The sequence below is a fragment of the Pseudophryne corroboree genome, chromosome 4 (assembly GCF_028390025.1).
Source record: "Pseudophryne corroboree isolate aPseCor3 chromosome 4, aPseCor3.hap2, whole genome shotgun sequence".
In the NCBI taxonomy this organism is placed as follows: domain Eukaryota; kingdom Metazoa; phylum Chordata; class Amphibia; order Anura; family Myobatrachidae; genus Pseudophryne; species Pseudophryne corroboree.
In genome coordinates this window covers 268,631,113-268,651,114 of record NC_086447.1, presented here as the reverse complement: position 1 = coordinate 268,651,114, position 20,002 = coordinate 268,631,113, and the positions used below count along the sequence as shown (strand labels likewise).

Genomic DNA, 20,002 nt, shown 5'->3' with positions numbered 1-20,002 from the left:
AGGCCATTCCAACACATTTAAATGTTTCCCCTTAAACCACTCGAGTGTTTCTTTAGCAGTATGCTTCAGGTCATTGTCCTGCTGGAAGGTGAACCTCAGTCCCAGTCTCAAATCACAGACAGACTGAAACAGGTTTTGCTCTAGAATATCCCTGTATTTAGCACCATCCATCTTTCCCTCGACTCAAAACAGTTTCCCAGTCCCTGCTGCTGAAAAATATCCCCACAGCATGATGCTGCCACCACCATGTTTCACTGTGGGGATGGTGTTCATGGGGTGATTGGATGTGTTGGGTTTGCGCCAGACATAGCGTTTTCCTTGGTGGCTGAAAAGTTACATTTTAGTCTCATCTGACCAGAGCACCTTCCTCCATACGTTTGGGGAGTCGTCCACATGCCTTTTGGCAAACTCAAAACACGCCTTCTTATTTTTAACACTAAGTAAAGGTTTTTTTCTGGCCACTCTTCCATAAATCCCAGCTCTATGGAGTGTATGGCTTATTGTGGTCACATGCGCAGATACACCAGTCTCTGCTGTGGAACTCTGCAGCTCCTTCAGGGTTACCTTTGGTCTCTGTGCTGCCTTTCTGAGGGTTCCGGTATGAATGGTCGACCATGTTATGGTCGACAGTCATTAGGTCGACCACTATTGGTTGACATTGACATGGTCGACATGGACACATGGTCGACACGTGAAAATGGTCGACACATGAAAAGGTCGACATGAGTTTTTTAACTTTTTTGGGTGTCGCTTTTTGCGTAAAGTGACTGGGAACCCCAATTAGTGCACCGCTTCGCTCGCCATGCTTCAGGCATGGTGCCTTCGCTCCGCTACCGCTTCGCTCGGCACAGATTACCGTTCCAATCGTAGTCCACGTGGATCGTAAAGTATGGAAAAGTCCCCCCCCATTTTTTTTTAAAAACTCATGTCGACCTTTTCATGTGTCGACCATTTTCATGTGTCGACCATGTGTCCATGTCAATGTCGACCAATAGTGGTCGACCTAATGACTGTCGACCATAACATGGTCGACCATGTGAACGGATACCCTCTCTGATTGCCCTCCTTTCCCGGTCTGTGAGTTTTGGTGGCCGGCCCACTCTTGGCAGGTTTGTTGTGGTACCATGTTCTTTCCATTTGAAGATGATAGATTTGATGGTGCTCCGGGAGATCATCAAAGATATATATATTTTTTTATAACCCAACCCTGACTTGTACTTCTCAACAAGTTTGACCCTTACTTGTTTGGAGAGCTCCTTGGTCTTCATGGTGTGATGCCTCTGGGACCTTTCAGAAAAGGTGCGTTTATACTGACAGATCATGTGACACTTAGATTGCACACAGGTGGACTTCATTTCACTAATTATGTGACTTCTGAAGTTAATTGGTTGCACCAGAACTTTTGAGGGGCTTCATAGCAAAGGGGGTGAATACTAGAGATGAGCGGGTTCGGTTTCTCTGAATCCGAACCCGCCAGAACTTCATGTTTTTTTTCACGGGTCCGAGCGACTCGGATCTTCCCGCCTTGCTCGGTTAACCCGAGCGCGCCCGAACGTCATCATGACGCTGTCGGATTCTCGCGAGGCTCGGATTCTATCGCGAGACTCGGATTCTATATAAGGAGCTGCGCGTCGCCGCCATTTTCACACGTGCATTGAGATTGATAGGGAGAGGACGTGGCTGGCGTCCTCTCCATTTAGATTATAAGAGACTGAGAGAGATTTACTGGAGCTGACTAGGAGGAGTACTGTTACTGTAGAAGTGTAGAGACTGAGTGGAGAGAGTTTACTAGTGAGGACAGTGCAGTTTACTTTATAATCCGTTCTCTGCCTGAAAAAAGCGATACACAGCACACAGTGACTCAGTCACATACCATATCTGTGTGCACTGCTCAGGCCAGTGTGCTGCATCATCTATTATCTATATATAATATTATATATATCTGTCTGACTGCTCAGCTCACACAGCTTATAATTGTGGGGGAGACTGGGGAGCACTACTGCAGTGCCAGTTATAGGTTATAGCAGGAGCCAGGAGTACATAATATATTATATAGTGAGTGACCACCAGACACACAGTGCAGTTTATTTAATATATCCGTTCTCTGCCTGAAAAAAGCGATACACACAGTGACTCAGTCAGTCACATACCATATCTGTGTGCACTGCTCAGGCTCAGGCCAGTGTGCTGCATCATCTATTATCTATATATAATATTATATATATCTGTCTGACTGCTCAGCTCACACAGCTTATAATTGTGGGGGAGACTGGGGAGCACTACTGCAGTGCCAGTTATAGGTTATAGCAGGAGCCAGGAGTACATAATATATTATATAGTGAGTGACCACCAGACACACAGTGCAGTTTATTTAATATATCCGTTCTCTGCCTGAAAAAAGCGATACACACAGTGACTCAGTCAGTCACATACCATATCTGTGTGCACTGCTCAGGCTCAGGCCAGTGTGCTGCATCATCTATTATCTATATATAATATTATATATATATCTGTCTGACTGCTCAGCTCACACAGCTTATAATTGTGGGGGAGACTGGGGAGCACTACTGCAGTGCCAGTTATAGGTTATAGCAGGAGCCAGGAGTACATAATATATTATATAGTGAGTGACCACCAGACACACAGTGCAGTTTATTTAATATATCCGTTCTCTGCCTGAAAAAAGCGATACACACAGTGACTCAGTCAGTCACATACCATATCTGTGTGCACTGCTCAGGCTCAGGCCAGTGTGCTGCATCATCTATATATATTATATATCTGTCTGACTGCTCAGCTCACACAGCTTATAATTGTGGGGGAGACTGGGGAGCACTACTGCAGTGCCAGTTATAGGTTATAGCAGGAGCCAGGAGTACATATTATATTAAAATTAAACAGTGCACACTTTTGCTGCAGGAGTGCCACTGCCAGTGTGACTGACCAGTGACCTGACCACACTGACCACCAGTATAGTTAGTAGTATACTTATATTGTGATTGCCTGAAAAAGTTAAACACTCGTCGTGTGACTTCACTTGTGTGTTTTTTTTTTTTTTATTCTATAAAAATAAAACTCATTCTGCTGACAGACAGTGTCCAGCAGGTCCGTCATTATATAATATATAATATATACCTGTCCGGCGGCAGTAGTGATATATATATATTTTTTATATCATTTATCATCCAGTCGCAGAAGACACAGTACGGTAGTTCACGGCTGTGGCTACCTCTGTGTCTCTGCACTCGGCAGGCAGTCCGTCCATAATTGTAATACCACCTAACCGTGGATTTTTTTCATTCTTCTTTATACATACATAGTTACATAGACATCTTCTCTTTATCAACCAGTCTATATTAGCTGCAGACACAGTACAGTACGGTAGTTCACGGCTGTGGCTACCTCTGTGTCTGCAGTCGGCAGGCAGTCCATAATTGTATACTAGTATCCATCTCCATTGTTTACCTGAGGTGCCTTTTAGTTGTGCCTATTAAAATATGGAGAACAAAAATGTTGAGGTTCCAAAATTAGGGAAAGATCAAGATCCACTTCCACCTCGTGCTGAAGCTGCTGCCACTAGTCATGGCCGAGACGATGAAATGCCAGCAACGTCGTCTGCCAAGGCCGATGCCCAATGTCATAGTACAGAGCATGTCAAATCCAAAACACCAAATATCAGAAAAAAAAGGACTCCAAAACCTAAAATAAAATTGTCGGAGGAGAAGCGTAAACTTGCCAATATGCCATTTACCACACGGAGTGGCAAGGAACGGCTGAGGCCCTGGCCTATGTTCATGGCTAGTGGTTCAGCTTCACATGAGGATGGAAGCACTCAGCCTCTCGCTAGAAAACTGAAAAGACTCAAGCTGGCAAAAGCACCGCAAAGAACTGTGCGTTCTTTGAAATCCCAAATCCACAAGGAGAGTCCAATTGTGTCGGTTGCGATGCCTGACCTTCCCAACACTGGACGTGAAGAGCATGCGCCTTCCACCATTTGCACGCCCCCTGCAAGTGCTGGAAGGAGCACCCGCAGTCCAGTTCCTGATAGTCAGATTGAAGATGTCAGTGTTGAAGTACACCAGGATGAGGAGGATATGGGTGTTGCTGGCGCTGGGGAGGAAATTGACCAGGAGGATTCTGATGGTGAGGTGGTTTGTTTAAGTCAGGCACCCGGGGAGACACCTGTTGTCCGTGGGAGGAATATGGCCGTTGACATGCCAGGTGAAAATACCAAAAAAATCAGCTCTTCGGTGTGGAGGTATTTCACCAGAAATGCGGACAACAGGTGTCAAGCCGTGTGTTCCCTTTGTCAAGCTGTAATAAGTAGGGGTAAGGACGTTAACCACCTCGGAACATCCTCCCTTATACGTCACCTGCAGCGCATTCATAATAAGTCAGTGACAAGTTCAAAAACTTTGGGTGACAGCGGAAGCAGTCCACTGACCAGTAAATCCCTTCCTCTTGTAACCAAGCTCACGCAAACCACCCCACCAACTCCCTCAGTGTCAATTTCCTCCTTCCCCAGGAATGCCAATAGTCCTGCAGGCCATGTCACTGGCAATTCTGACGAGTCCTCTCCTGCCTGGGATTCCTCCGATGCATCCTTGCGTGTAACGCCTACTGCTGCTGGCGCTGCTGTTGTTGCCGCTGGGAGTCGATGGTCATCCCAGAGGGGAAGTCGTAAGCCCACTTGTACTACTTCCAGTAAGCAATTGACTGTTCAACAGTCCTTTGCGAGGAAGATGAAATATCACAGCAGTCATCCTACTGCAAAGCGGATAACTGAGGCCTTGGCATCCTGGGTGGTGAGAAACGTGGTTCCGGTATCCATCATTACTGCAGAGCCAACTAGAGACTTGTTGGAGGTACTGTGTCCCCGGTACCAAATACCATCTAGGTTCCATTTCTCTAGGCAGGCGATACCGAAAATGTACACAGACCTCAGAAAAAGAGTCACCAGTGTCCTAAAAAATGCAGCTGTACCCAATGTCCACTTAACCACGGACATGTGGACAAGTGGAGCAGGGCAGGGTCAGGACTATATGACTGTGACAGCCCACTGGGTAGATGTATGGACTCCCGCCGCAAGAACAGCAGCGGCGGCACCAGTAGCAGCATCTCGCAAACGCCAACTCTTTCCTAGGCAGGCTACGCTTTGTATCACCGGTTTCCAGAATACGCACACAGCTGAAAACCTCTTACGGCAACTGAGGAAGATCATCGCGGAATGGCTTACCCCAATTGGACTCTCCTGTGGATTTGTGGCATCGGACAACGCCAGCAATATTGTGTGTGCATTAAATATGGGCAAATTCCAGCACGTCCCATGTTTTGCACATACCTTGAATTTGGTGGTGCAGAATTTTTTAAAAAACGACAGGGGCGTGCAAGAGATGCTGTCGGTGGCCAGAAAAATTGCGGGACACTTTCGGCGTACAGGCACCACGTACAGAAGACTGGAGCACCACCAAAAACTACTGAACCTGCCCTGCCATCATCTGAAGCAAGAAGTGGTAACGAGGTGGAATTCAACCATCTATATGCTTCAGAGGTTGGAGGAGCAGCAAAAGGCCATTCAAGCCTATACAATTGAGCACGATATAGGAGGTGGAATGCACCTGTCTCAAGTGCAGTGGAGAATGATTTCAACGTTGTGCAAGGTTCTGATGCCCTTTGAAGTTGCCACACGTGAAGTCAGTTCAGACACTGCCAGCCTGAGTCAGGTCATTCCCCTCATCAGGCTTTTGCAGAAGAAGCTGGAGACATTGAAGGAGGAGCTAACACGGAGCGATTCCGCTAGGCATGTGGGACTTGTGGATGCAGCCCTTAATTCGCTTAACAAGGATTCACGGGTGGTCAATCTGTTGAAATCAGAGCACTACATTTTGGCCACCGTGCTCGATCCTAGATTTAAAGCCTACCTTGGATCTCTCTTTCCGGCAGACACAAGTCTGCTGGGGTTGAAAGACCTGCTGGTGACAAAATTGTCAAGTCAAGCGGAACGCGACCTGTCAACATCTCCTCCTTCACATTCTCCCGCAACTGGGGGTGCGAGGAAAAGGCTCAGAATTCCGAGCCCACCCGCTGGCGGTGATGCAGGGCAGTCTGGAGCGACTGCTGATGCTGACATCTGGTCCGGACTGAAGGACCTGACGATTACGGACATGTCGTCTACTGTCACTGCATATGATTCTCTCAACATTGATAGAATGGTGGAGGATTATATGAGTGACCGCATCCAAGTAGGCACGTCACACAGTCCGTACTTATACTGGCAGGAAAAAGAGGCAATTTGGAGGCCCTTGCACAAACTGGCTTTATTCTACCTAAGTTGCCCTCCCACAAGTGTGTACTCCGAAAGAGTGTTTAGTGCCGAAGCTCACCTTGTCAGCAATCGGCGTACGAGGTTACATCCAGAAAATGTGGAGAAGATGATGTTCATTAAAATGAATTATAATCAATTCCTCCGCGGAGACATTGACCAGCAGCAATTGCCTCCACAAAGTACACAGGGAGCTGAGATGGTGGATTCCAGTGGGGACGAATTGATAATCTGTGAGGAGGGGGATGTACACGGTGATATATCGGAGGGTGAAGATGAGGTGGACATCTTGCCTCTGTACAGCCAGTTTGTGCAAGGAGAGATTAATTGCTTCTTTTTTGGGGGGGGTCCAAACCAACCCGTCATATCAGTCACAGTCGTGTGGCAGACCCTGTCACTGAAATGATGGGTTGGTTAAAGTGTGCATGTCCTGTTTTGTTTATACAACATAAGGGTGGGTGGGAGGGCCCAAGGACAATTCCATCTTGCACCTCTTTTTTCTTTTCTTTTTCTTTGCATCATGTGCTGATTGGGGAGGGTTTTTTGGAAGGGACATCCTGCGTGACACTGCAGTGCCACTCCTAGATGGGCCCGGTGTTTGTGTCGGCCACTAGGGTCGCTAATCTTACTCACACAGTCAGCTACCTCATTGCGCCTCTTTTTTTCTTTGCGTCATGTGCTGTTTGGGGAGGGTTTTTTGGAAGGGACATCCTGCGTGACACTGCAGTGCCACTCCTAGATGGGCCCGGTGTTTGTGTCGGCCACTAGGGTCGCTAATCTTACTCACACAGCTACCTCATTGCGCCTCTTTTTTTCTTTGCGTCATGTGCTGTTTGGGGAGGGTTTTTTGGAAGGGCCATCCTGCGTGACACTGCAGTGCCACTCCTAGATGGGCCCGGTGTTTGTGTCGGCCACTAGGGTCGCTAATCTTACTCACACAGCTACCTCATTGCGCCTCTTTTTTTCTTTGCGTCATGTGCTGTTTGGGGAGGGTTTTTTGGAAGGGACATCCTACGTGACACTGCAGTGCCACTCCTAGATGGGCCCGGTGTTTGTGTCGGCCACTAGGGTCGCTTATCTTACTCACACAGCGACCTCGGTGCAAATTTTAGGACTAAAAATAATATTGTGAGGTGTGAGGTATTCAGAATAGACTGAAAATGAGTGTAAATTATGGTTTTTGAGGTTAATAATACTTTGGGATCAAAATGACCCCCAAATTCTATGATTTAAGCTGTTTTTTAGTGTTTTTTGAAAAAAACACCCGAATCCAAAACACACCCGAATCCGACAAAAAAAATTCGGTGAGGTTTTGCCAAAACGCGTTCGAACCCAAAACACGGCCGCGGAACCGAACCCAAAACCAAAACACAAAACCCGAAAAATTTCAGGCGCTCATCTCTAGTGAATACATATGCACATGCCAATTTTCAAATATTTATTTATAAAAATTGTTTTTTTTTTTATATAAAGTTTCCTCATTTCACTTCACCAACGTAGATATTTTGTGCATATCCAGCACATAAAATTAAGATAAAAAAAAATTAAAATTACAGGTTGTAATGTAACAAAATAGGTAAAAATCCACGGTGGGTGAATACTTTAGCTGTGGATTCATATTCAAAAAGATTTAAGGCTGTAATTGCTGCCAAAGGTGCATCAACAAAGTATTGAACAAAGGCTGTGAATACTTATGTACATGTGATTTCTTAATATTTTATGGTTAATAAATTTGCACAAATCTCAAAAAAAACTTTTTTCATGTTGTCATTATGGGGTATTATGTGTAGAATTTTAAGGGAAAAAATAGTATTTTAAATACCTACCGGTAAATCCTTTTCTCGTAGTCCATAAGGGATATTGGAGACACATTAATACGATGGGGTATAGACGGGGTCCAAAGGAGCCAGTGCACTTTACATTTCCTCCACTGGGTGTGCTGGCTCCTCCCCTCTATGACCCCTACCACAGGCAGTTATAGGTAAAACAGTGCAAGTAGAAATGACATACTTGAGAGAAGGAACATAACAACGAGAAGTGTGGTGAAATTTATAAACCAGCACACCATAACATAACTGGGCCAGCAACATCTGGCAACATAAACCACAATGGCTGAACAGGTAACACCTAACAGAGAACCTGTAGAAAGTCACCGCACAGAGGCGGGTGCCCAATATCCCTTATGGACTACGAGAAAAGGATTTACCGGTAGGTATGTAAAATCCTATTTTCTCTAGCATCCATAAGGGATATTGGGGACACATTAGTATGATGGGGACATCTCAAAGCTTCCAGAACGTGCAGAGACATCTGCAGCACCGCCTGCCCAAACTGGGTATCCTCTTTGGCCAGAGTATCAAACTTATAGACCTTCACAGGTCTTCTTACCCGACCAGGTAGCGGCTTAGCATAGTTGCAAGGCCGAGACTCCATGGGCAGCTGCCCAGGAAGAGCCCACCGATCTAGTAGAGTGGGCCTTTAGAGATTAGGAACAGGTAAGGCTGCTGACACATAGGCCTGTTGGATAGTAAGTCAAATCCAACAAGCAATGAATTGCTTTGAAGCAAGGCAACTCTTCTTCTGCGCATCATAGAGCACGAACAAGGAAACAGTCTTTCTGATCCGAGCTGTATGCTTGACATAGATCTTCAAAGCACGCACAGCATCCAATGCCTCTAGAGAAGCAGAAGCGTCAGAACAGGACAAAATCACAACAGGTTGATTCAGATGAAATGCGGAAACAACCTTCGGCAGGAACTGCTGTCTAGTCCGGAGCTCTGCTCTGTTCTCATAAAAGACCAAATACGGACTTTTATACGATAAGACTCCCAAATCTGAGACACGTCTAGCAGAAGCCAGGGCCAGTAAAACCACCGTCTTCCACGTGAGGCTTTTTGGAAAGTCCCTTGTGAGCTAGGATGTTCCGCTCAACTTCCATGCCATCAAACGAAGCCACCCATAAGTCTGGGTAGACGAACGGGCCTTGTTGAAGAAGATCCCTTCTGAGTGGTAGATGCCAAGGGTCTTCGACGGACATGTCCAGAAGATCCGTGTACCACGCTCTCCGGGGCAAGCAGAATTGCTTGTACTCCTTGATGCCGGATCCTCTTGAGCACCTTTGGGATCAACGGAATCGGAGGAAATATGTAGACCAGCTGGTAAGGCCAAGGCGACGTCTGTGCATCCATTGCGCACGCCCAAGGGTCTCTGGTTCGTGAGCAATAGGAGCAAAGTTTCTTGTTGAGGCGAGACGCCATCATGTCGATCTGGAGGGCAACCTCACCGGTCGATGATCTGTTGAAACACTTGGGGATGTAGGCGCCACTCCCCTGGGTGGAGATCATGGCGACTCAGGAAGTCCGCTTCCCAATTGTCCACTCCCGGTATGAAGACTGTGGACAGCGCTAGTGCATTTCTTTCCGCCCAGAGGCGTATTCTTGATACTTCACGCATGCAGGCCCTGCTTTTTGTCCCTCTGTACGCCACAGGCGTGGCGTTGTCCGACTGTACCTGGATTGCTTGATCCCGGAGCAGAAGGGAGGCCTGAATCAGGGCATTGTAGATAGCCCGAAGTTCCAGGTTGTTGATCGGAAGAAGTGCCTCTTGGGCAGACCACCTGCCCTGGAACTGCACCCCTTGGATTACAGCCCCCCATCCTCATAGACTCGCATTCGTCGTGAGGATCCAATTCCTGGAGATTGGAAGACTGCAGCCACCACAGGAGTGAAATCCTGGCCCGTGGTTACAGTTGAATCATCCGGTGCATCGGAAGATGGGTACCGGACCACTTGTTCGGGATGTCCAGTTGAAAGGATCTGGCATGGAACCGTCCATACTGGATGGTCTCAAACGAGGCTACCATCTTTCTCAATAATCTTATGCAAAGATGAACGGAAACTCGAGTCGGTCGGAGAACCATGCGAACCATTTCCTGGAGGGTTCTCACTTTGTCCTCTGGGAGGAACACTTTCTGCGCTACAGTATCCAGTAGCATTCCCAGAAACAGGAGCTGCTGAGATGGCTCCAGGTGGGACTTCTGTAAATGGAGGACCCACCCGTGGTGTGACAGAAGGTGTATAGATGCGATCTATATGGAGCAGTAGGAGCTCCCTGGAACTCGCTTTTATCTTGAGATCGTCCAGGTAAGGGACCACGTTGACCCCCTGGACCCTGAGCTGGAACATCATTTCCGCCATCACCTTCGTGAATACTCTCGCAGCTGTAGATAGGCCAAAGGGTAATGCCTGGAACTGGTAGTGATCGTTCAGCAGGGCTAACATCAGATAGGCCTGATGAGGAGGCCAAATTTGGATATGGAGGTAGGCATCCTTGATATCCAGGGACACGAGGAATTCCTATTGTTCCAGGCCTGCTCACAAAGATTCCATCTTGAATTTGAAAATCTTCAGGTAAGGATTCAAGGATTTCAGAGTCAAAATTGGCCTCACAGACCCGTCCGGTTTTGGCACAACGAAGACTGGAGTAAATAAGAATTTACTCACCGGTAATTCTATTTCTCGTAGTCCGTAGTGGATGCTGGGAACTCCGTAAGGACCATGGGGAATAGCGGGCTCCGAAGGAGGCTGGGCACTCAAGAAAGATTTATGACTACCTGGTGTGCACTGGCTCCTCCCACTATGACCCTCCTCCAAGCCTCAGTTAGGTACTGTGCCCGGACGAGCGTACACAATAAGGAAGGATTTTGAATCCCGGGTAAGACTCATACCAGCCACACCAATCACACCGTACAACTCGTGATATGAAACACAGTTAACAGTATGAAACAATAGAGCCTCTCAACAGATGGCTCAACAATAACCCGATTTAGTTAACAATAACTATGTACAAGTATTGCAGATAAACCGCACTTGGGATGGGCGCCCAGCATCCACTACGGACTACGAGAAATAGAATTACCGGTGAGTAAATTCTTATTTTCTCTGACGTCCTAGTGGATGCTGGGAACTCCGTAAGGACCATGGGGATTATACCAAAGCTCCCAAACGGGCGGGAGAGTGCGGATGACTCTGCAGCACCGAATGAGAGAACTCTAGGTCCTCCTCAGCCAAGGTATCAAATTTATAGAATTTTGCAAACGTGTTTGCCCCTGACCAAGTAGCAGCTCGGCAAAGTTGTAAAGCCGAGACCCCTCGGGCAGCCGCCCAAGATGAGCCCACCTTCCTTGTGGAATGGGCATTGACAGATTTTGGCTGTGGCAGGCCTGCCACAGTATGTGCAAGCTGAATTGTACTACAAATCCAACGAGCAATAGTCTGCTTAGAAGCAGGAGCACCCAGCGTGTTGGGTGCATACAGGATAAACAGCGAGTCAGATTTTCTGACTCCAGCCGTCCTGGAAACATATTTTCAGGGCCCTGACAACGTCTAGCAACTTGGAGTCCTCCAAATCCTTAGTAGCCGCAGGCACCACAATAGGCTGGTTCAGGTGAAACGCTGACACCACCTTATGGAGAAACTGGGGACGAGTCCTCAATTCTGCCCTATCCATATGGAAAATCAGATAAGGGCTTTTACATGATAAAGCCGCCAATTCTGACACTCGCCTGGCTGAAGCCAAGGCCAATAACATGACCACTTTCCACGTGAGATATTTCAGATCCACGGTTTTTAGTGGCTCAAACCAATGTGATTTTAAGAAACTCAACATCACGTTGAGATCCCAAGGTGCCACCGGAGGCACAAATGGGGGCTGAATATGCAGCACTCCATTCACAAATGTCTGAACTTCAGGTACTGAAGCTAGTTCTTTTTGAAAGAAAATCGACAGAGCCGAGATCTGTACTTTAATGGAGCCTAGTTTTAGGCCCATATTCACTCCTGCTTGCAGGAAATGCAGAAATCGACCTAGTTGAAATTCCTCTGTTGGGGCCTTTTTGGCCTCGCACCATGCAACATATTTCCGCCATATGCGGTGATAATGTTTTGCCGTAACATCTTTCCTGGCCTTAATAAGCGTAGGAATGACTTCTTCCGGAATACCCTTTTCCTTTAGGATCCGGTGTTCAACCGCCATGCCGTCAAACGCAGCCGCGGTAAGTCTTGGAACAGACAGGGCCCCTGCTGTAGCAGGTCCTGTCTGAGCGGTAGAGGCCACGGGTCCTCTGAGAGCATCTCTTGAAGTTCCGGGTACCACGCTCGTCTTGGCCAATCCGGAACCACGAGAATGGTGTTTACTCCTCGCTTTCTTATTATTCTCAATACCTTTGGTATGAGAGGCAGAGGAGGGAACACATAAACCGACTGGTACACCCACGGTGTCACTAGAGCGTCCACAGCTATCGCCTGAGGGTCCCTTGACCTGGCGCAATATCTTTTTAACTTTTTGTTGAGGCGGGACGCCATCATGTCCACCTGTGGTTTTTCCCAACGGTTTACCAGCATCTGGAAGACTTCTGGATGAAGTCCCCACTCTCCCGGGTGGAGGTCGTGTCTGCTGAGGAAGTCTGCTTCCCAGTTGTCCACTCCCGGAATGAACACTGCTGACAGTGCTAGTACATGATTCTCCGCCCATCAGAGAATTCTTGTGGCTTCCGCCATCGCCATCCTGCTTCTTGTGCCGCCCTGTCGATTTACATGGGCGACTGCCGTGATGTTGTCTGACTGGATCAGCACCGGCTGGTGTAGGAGCAGGGATTTTGCTTGACTTAGGGCATTGTAGATGGCCCTTAGTTCCAGAATATTTATGTGAAGGGAAGTCTCCTGACTCGACCATAGTCCTTGGAAGTTTCTTCCCTGTGTGACTTCTCCCCAGCCTCGAAGGCTGGCATCCGTGGTCACCAGGACCCAGTCCTGTATGCCGAACCTGCGGCCCTCTAGAAGATGGGCACTCTGCAGCCACCACAGTAGCGACACCCTGGTTCTTGGAGACAGGGTTATCAAGCGATGCATCTGAAGATGCGATCCGGACCACTGGTCCAACAGGTCCCACTGAAAGATTCTGGCATGGAACCTGCCGAAGGGAATTGCTTCGTAAGAAGCCACCATCTTTCCCAGGACCCGCGTGCAGCGATGCACTGATACCTGTTTTGGTTTCAGGTCTCTGACTAGAGATGACAACTCCCTGGCTTTCTCCTCCGGGAGAAACACTTTTTTCTGGACTGTATCCAGAATCATACCCAGGAACAGTAGCCGTGTCGTCGGAACCAGCTGTGACTTTGGGATATTCAGAATCCAGCCGTGCTGGTGCAGCACCTCCTGAGATAGTGCTACTCCCACCAACAACTGTTCCTTGGACCTCGCTTTTATTAGGAGATCGTCCAAGTACGGGATAATTAAAACTCCCTTTTTTTCGAAGGAGTATCATCGTTTCCGCCATAACCTTGGTAAATACCCTCGGTGCCGTGGACAGTCCAAACGGCAGCGTCTGGAATTGGTAATGGCAATCCTGTACCACAAATCTGAGGTACTCCTGGTGAGGATGGTAAATGGGGACATGCAAGTAAGCATCCTTGATGTCCAGGGATACCATGTACTCCCCCTCGTCCTGGCTCGCAATAACCGCCCTGAGCGATTCCATCTTGAACTTGAATTTTTTTATGTATGTGTTCAAGGATTTCAAATTTAAAATGGGTCTCACCGAACCGTCCGGTTTCGGTACCACAAAGTGTGGAATAGTAACCCCGGCCTTGTTGAAGTAGGGGTACCTTGATTATCACCTGCTGGGAATACAGCTTGTGAATTGCCGCTAGCACCGCCTCCCTGTCTGAGGGAGCAATCGGCAAGGCAGATTTTAGGAACCGGTGGGGTGGAGACGCCTCGAATTCCAGTTTGTACCCCTGAGATACTATTTGAAGGATCCAGGGATCCACCTGTGAGCGAGCCCACTGATCGCTGAAATTCTTGAGGCGGCCCCCCACCGTACCTGGCTCCGCCTGTGGAGCCCCACCGTCATGCGGCGGACTTGGAAGAAGAAGCGGGGGAGGACTTTTGCTCCTGGGAACCTGCTGTTTGTTGCAGCCTTTTTCCCCTACCTCTGGACAGAAAGGACCCGCCTTTTCCACGCCTGTTTTTCTGGGTCCGAAAGGACTGAACCTGATAAAATGGCGCCTTCTTAGGCTGTGAGGGGACATGGGGTAAAAATGCTGACTTCCCAGACGTTGCTGTGGAAACTAGGTCCGAGAGACCATCCCCAAATAATTCCTCACCCTTATATGGTAACACTTCCATGTGCTTTTTTGAATCTGCATCTCCTGTCCACTGGCGAGTCCTTCACACACTTCATTTAATTCATCTGATGGGGGAAAAACTACAGGTAGTTTTTTCTCTCCAAACATAATACCCTTTTTAGTGGTACCTGTACTTATATCAGAAATGTGTCACACCTCTTTCATTGCCTCAATCATGCAGTGAATGGCCTTAGTAGGCATCAGGTTAGACTCATCGTCGTCGACACTGGTGTCAGTATCAGTGTCAACATCTGGGTCTGCTTGTGGTAGCGGGCGTTTTAGAGCCCCTGACGACCCATGCGACGCCTGGGCAGGCACGAGCTGAGAAGTCGGCTGTCCCACATTTGGCATGTCGTCGATTTTCTTATATAAAGGAGTCTATACGTGCACTCATTACTTTCCATAAGCCCATCCACTCAGGTGTCTGCCCCGCAGGGGGTGACATCCCTTCTAAAGGCATCTGCTCCGCCTCCACATCATTATCCTCATCAAACATGTCGACACAGCCGTACCGACACACCGCACACACAAGGAATGCTCCGAATGAGGACAGGACCCACAAAAGCCCTTTGGGGGGATAGAGTGAGAGTATGCCAGCACACACCAGAGCGCTATATAATGCAGGGACTAACTGAGTTATGTCCCCTATAGCTGCTTTTTATAATATATATATATATATATATATATATATATATATATATATATATATATATTGCGCCTAAATTTAGTGCCCCCCCCTCTCTGTTTTTACCCTGTTCTGAAGTGTAGACTGCAGGGGAGAGCCAGGGAGCTTCCTTCCAGCGGATCTGTGAAGGAGAAATGGTGCCAGTGTGTCTGAGGGAGATAGCTCCGCCCCTTTTCCGCGGCCTATTCTCCCGCTTTTTCCTGGATTCTGGCAGGGGTATTTACCACATATATAGCCTCTGGGGCTATATATTGTGGTATTTTTGCCAGCCAAGGTGTTTTTATTGCTGCTCAGGGCGCCCCCCCCCCCCCAGCGCCCTGCACCCTCAGTGACCGGAGTGTGAAGTGTGCATGAGGAGCAATGGCGCACAGCTGCAGTGCTGTGCGCTACCTTGGTGAAGACTGATGTCTTCTGCCGCCGTTTTTCCGGACCTCTTCTTGCTTCTGGCTCTGTAAGGGGGACGGCGGCGCGGCTCCGGGACCGAACACCAAGGACTGGGCCTGCGGTCGATCCCTCTGGAGCTAATGGTGTCCAGTAGCCTAAGAAGCCCAATCCGGCTGCAAGCAGGCGAGTTCGCTTCTTCTCCCCTTAGTCCCTCGCTGCAGTGAGCCTGTTGCCAGCAGGTCTCACTGAAAATAAAAAACCTAAATCTATACTTTCTTTCTAAGGGCTCAGGAGAGCCCCTAGTGTGCATCCAACCTCGGCCGGGCACGAAATCTAACTGAGGCTTGGAGGAGGGTCATAGTGGGAGGAGCCAGTGCACACCAGGTAGTCATAAATCTTTCTAGAGTGCCCAGCCTCCTTCGGAGCCCGCTATTCCCCATGGTCCTTACGGAGTTCCCAGCATCCACTAGGACGTTAGAGAAATAGAGATTGCAAAAAACAGGGAAACGGCTGCGCAGTGTATCAGGGAAAAAATGAAAGGAGCCGACGTTTTGTTTAAAAATTAACACAATTTATTAACCATGAATACTGAATAAAAATATGCTTTTCATAAAACTAGTAATTTAAAAGTTAGTAGTATGTATAACTGTATAATGAAACACACCTTGATGAATATAGGTATCGTAGGAAATTTAGGAGCAGCTTATATAAGGAGACTTGTTGAAGATCCGTAATTACTCACAAGGTTTTCACTTGTGGATTCATTTGTATAGATGATAAATGAAAAACGGTCCCAAATAGTGCACAATGTGCCCGTCACAAAGCTGTGTTGCTGTAATGTATACCTCTCCTGTGGGCTGGTCCGAGACCGGGCGTCCCCGGTTCTTGATCCTGCGTTGCCCACTCGTGCTATGCAGCAAGGAGATGGTAAAAGCCGCCGGGCTGATGTAGTACGTGAGACGGATGTAGCTGATAGGAGCCGCGTGCTGGTGTGTGCGGCTTGCGGGAACCGAAGTGCCGGTATGAAAGTCCGTTGGATCTTGGCAGAGAGCTGCTGGTGTAGATACCTGGATCAAGGTGGATGATGAGGCGGGGTCCTAACACGTTTCGTCACGTATCACGTGACTTTTTCAAAGGTGTATGCGCAGCCGTTTCCCTGTTTTAACATCTGTTGTGAACAGCACCAAATATAAAACATAGAATGGGGACACCTTGAATAGGTTCAGGGTATGAAGCTACTGCAGAAGTGACTGGAGCATTGCAAGGGACAGCCTGAAGAGCTGCCTGTCCAGACAGGATACTGTTCTGGACCGTCAATGGGGGTCATTCCGACTCGATCGCTCGCTGCAGTTTCTCGCAGCGCAGCAATCAGGTCGGAACTGCTCATGTGCCGGCGCCGCAGTACTCCGGCGCATGCCAGCCATCATTGCCTAGCGAACGCCTCTGAGGCAGAGGCGGTCGCTGGACGGGAGGGGGCTGGATGGCGGCGTTAAGTCGCCATTTAGGGGGCGTGGTCCGGCCAACGCAGGCGTGACTGGACTGTTGGGGGGGGGGGGCGGCCCGCTGCGGGCCGGGGAGCGATGAGTAGCTCCCGGCCAGAACGCTAAAGCTGCGCTGGTCAGGTGCTACTCTTGAAGTGCAAAGGCATCGCCGCTGCGCAATACCTTTGCACTTCTGCTGGGGGGGGGGCAGCACTGACACACGGAGCGGACTAGCCCTGTGCTGGGCGTCCCCCCACATGTCAGCGTGAATGATCGTAGCTGTGCTAAATTTAGCTCATCTACGATCAGCTCGGAATGACCCCCAATGTACGATCTGACCTTTTTGAGCCCAGGTACTGTATGAAACTTGTAAAATTATACCATTTTGACAGATGACCCCCCGCATGTCAGTGTGAATGATCGTAGCTGTGCTAAATTTAGCACATCTACGATCAACTCGGAATGACCCCCAATGTAAGATCTGAACTTTTTGAGTCCAGGTACTGTATGAAACTTGTAAAATGAAACCATTTTGATAGATGTCACCACTTTCCCTTGAAGTTGCATACTCCAGAGAACAGAAAGGGATGCAGCTGAAGAAGTGACCTCACCCATGACTGGTGGAATTTAAATTGGACATCGACAGTCGAACAAGAGGCCCAGGAAAACCATACTCTGAAGTAATGAGGTCTGACCTGGGGTCAATACAGGGGAGTTGATTTTCCTACAGAAACAGGAAGATACGCATCCTCTATATCGATTGACACAAGAAATTCCCCACCATCCATTGAGCTGACGCAAACAGTCAACTTCCAACTTGCAAGAAAGAGATGGGAATTCAGCTACTTCACTTTCCAGATTAGACGGAGGGACCTGTCCACCTTGCCAAGCAGGAAGAGGTTACAGTAAGACCCTGGTTAGCATAGAGGAACCGGAAAAATAATTCTGGAATCCAAAGAGTATGCACTGTATCCAAAAATGATTGTCTGTTAGGACAAATCCTGGGCATGGGATCCATGCAGCATTATGCCACTCACCCAAAGGTCTGGAACGGACTGATGCCAGACATCTCAGAATCTGAGCAACTGGGCCCCTATGACATAAGAATGAGTCTGGGCCCTCTGAACATCATATATTGTTTCTCTGCTGGCTTGGGGCCAGGTCAGCAAATAATTTCTGACTCACGGCCCCTGAAGGCTCCTTTGTGAAAGTGGACATGCCTTTGTCAGACGAATGGGATGAAGAGCAGCACCAGCAGAGGAAAACAAAGACTTGAGCAGGGCCTTATTCTTCATTTTGTCTGATCCTTCATGGTGATTGCATCCAGTGATGTTGGCTATAATTCCATGGACTTTAAACTTCTTAAAAATTTGTGACTATAGTCACAGGACCAGCAAGCTGCTTAGAGATGGTCGTATTGTCTTAAACATTTTACATGCTTGTCTATATTTTTGTTTGTTTCTGATCTCCTCAGACAAGTCTCTTCTTTGCTTTCTCTCATCCATGTTCCGTGCGGTACACATGAGGATACCAAACAGACTACTTTATTCCATTTGAATAAGCTGAATGACTGATTAGAAGACTAAAGACATGTGTGATGGTAATTCATGAATGCAATTAGTTTAAAATATCACTATTATCCAATTTATTTTTATTTTATTTTTTTTAAGAGGTCTGCAAAATATGATGAAGGAAATAAGATACAAAAACACCACAAAGCAAAAAAAATAAAAAAATGTGAATCTGCAAGATTGATAGACGGACAAGAAACTGGTTTATGATTTGATACCAGAATATCAGATCTAAATTTTTACCAAGTTTGTTACATCAACGCTTTCAATAAAGATATGAAAATGTACAATATTGATTTTTTTCTGTTAATTGGATCAGATCGCATTTTTTGCCCAACTTAACTCATTACACATTATTCCAAAGGCTTATTTAAATCCAGTTAACGTTTGTATACCAAAATTAACATTCTTTATAAACAATGGTATTTAACATTCAGAACAATTTTACAATAACAGTGAAAATAAATATGGAATTCAGTTTTTATAGCAATAGTTTTTGTTTGGCCTGGTTGCAAAGAAAATTCTCTTCAAATAAAGCCAAAAAATATTTTCACTCAAATTGTTAAAATCTAATAGGTTACATTTTCTTTTTTTATTTAATATTAAGGCAAAATTAATCAATATGCTAATACAAGAGCCAAGGTGAAAGAAAAATATTAAAAATAAGTATAATCTTTATTTGAATGGAAAAACATTTGGGGAATCACCCTTTAACGCTCGTGCTATAAAGTGGTTGCAGCTTCCAATACAATTTCAAGTTTTCTCCTCAGGCAGCCAATCTGTGGACCTACAGGTTTGAATAAATAGCATTTGCATTCGTCAGCTAAATAAAATACTTTTGATGTCTACAATTAATATAGTATTAGAGCAGTGGTTCTCAAAGTTTTTTGAATCACGGCGCCCTAGAGTATCAGAATTGTTTTCACGGCACCCCAAAACCAAAAGTTTCTTATTGAGAAATATAGAAAAAAATATATTAAATTAATGAAATTGTGTTTGTGTGTCATCCTTAGGGTCAGTTATGTGGTGAGGGACAGGATTCGCTTCTGTTTGTCCACATATTTTATGATTAACAGCCACAAGCAATGATTTTGCCTATTACATTGACCATAAATCTAAGGCACCCCAGCCTGCCACGGCACACAGTTTAAGAAAAATTGTATTAGAGATTGACGAAGCATAACAATAGCTAAGATTCTAATGGCAGACTTAAAACAACCCTTCAAAATATACTAATAACTCATTGCACCCAATGTGATCTCCAAGACTGTTTGCATTAGAACTGCCCATATAATTATTGGATATATAAATCTATAATGTCATAACATGACAAATCCACATTTAAGGTTAAAAGCAAAAATACTCCTATAAAAT

At 46.9% G+C, this 20,002-nt stretch overlaps 1 protein-coding gene across 1 annotated transcript in view; it reads right to left on the bottom strand.

The window, feature by feature from the left end:
* The window catches only part of LOC134910889 (vomeronasal type-2 receptor 1-like), a 194,946-nt gene extending 176,384 nt beyond the window's left edge, over nucleotides 1-18,562 (bottom strand). Inside the window, exons 1-2 of the mRNA XM_063919277.1 lie at nucleotides 18,493-18,562; nucleotides 18,243-18,393 (exon numbers count right to left, since the gene is read on the bottom strand). Coding sequence (XP_063775347.1) covers nucleotides 18,243-18,393; nucleotides 18,493-18,562 — 221 coding nt within the window. The remainder of the gene's footprint in view (nucleotides 1-18,242; nucleotides 18,394-18,492) is intronic.
* Nucleotides 18,563-20,002: the final 1,440 nt, after the last annotated feature.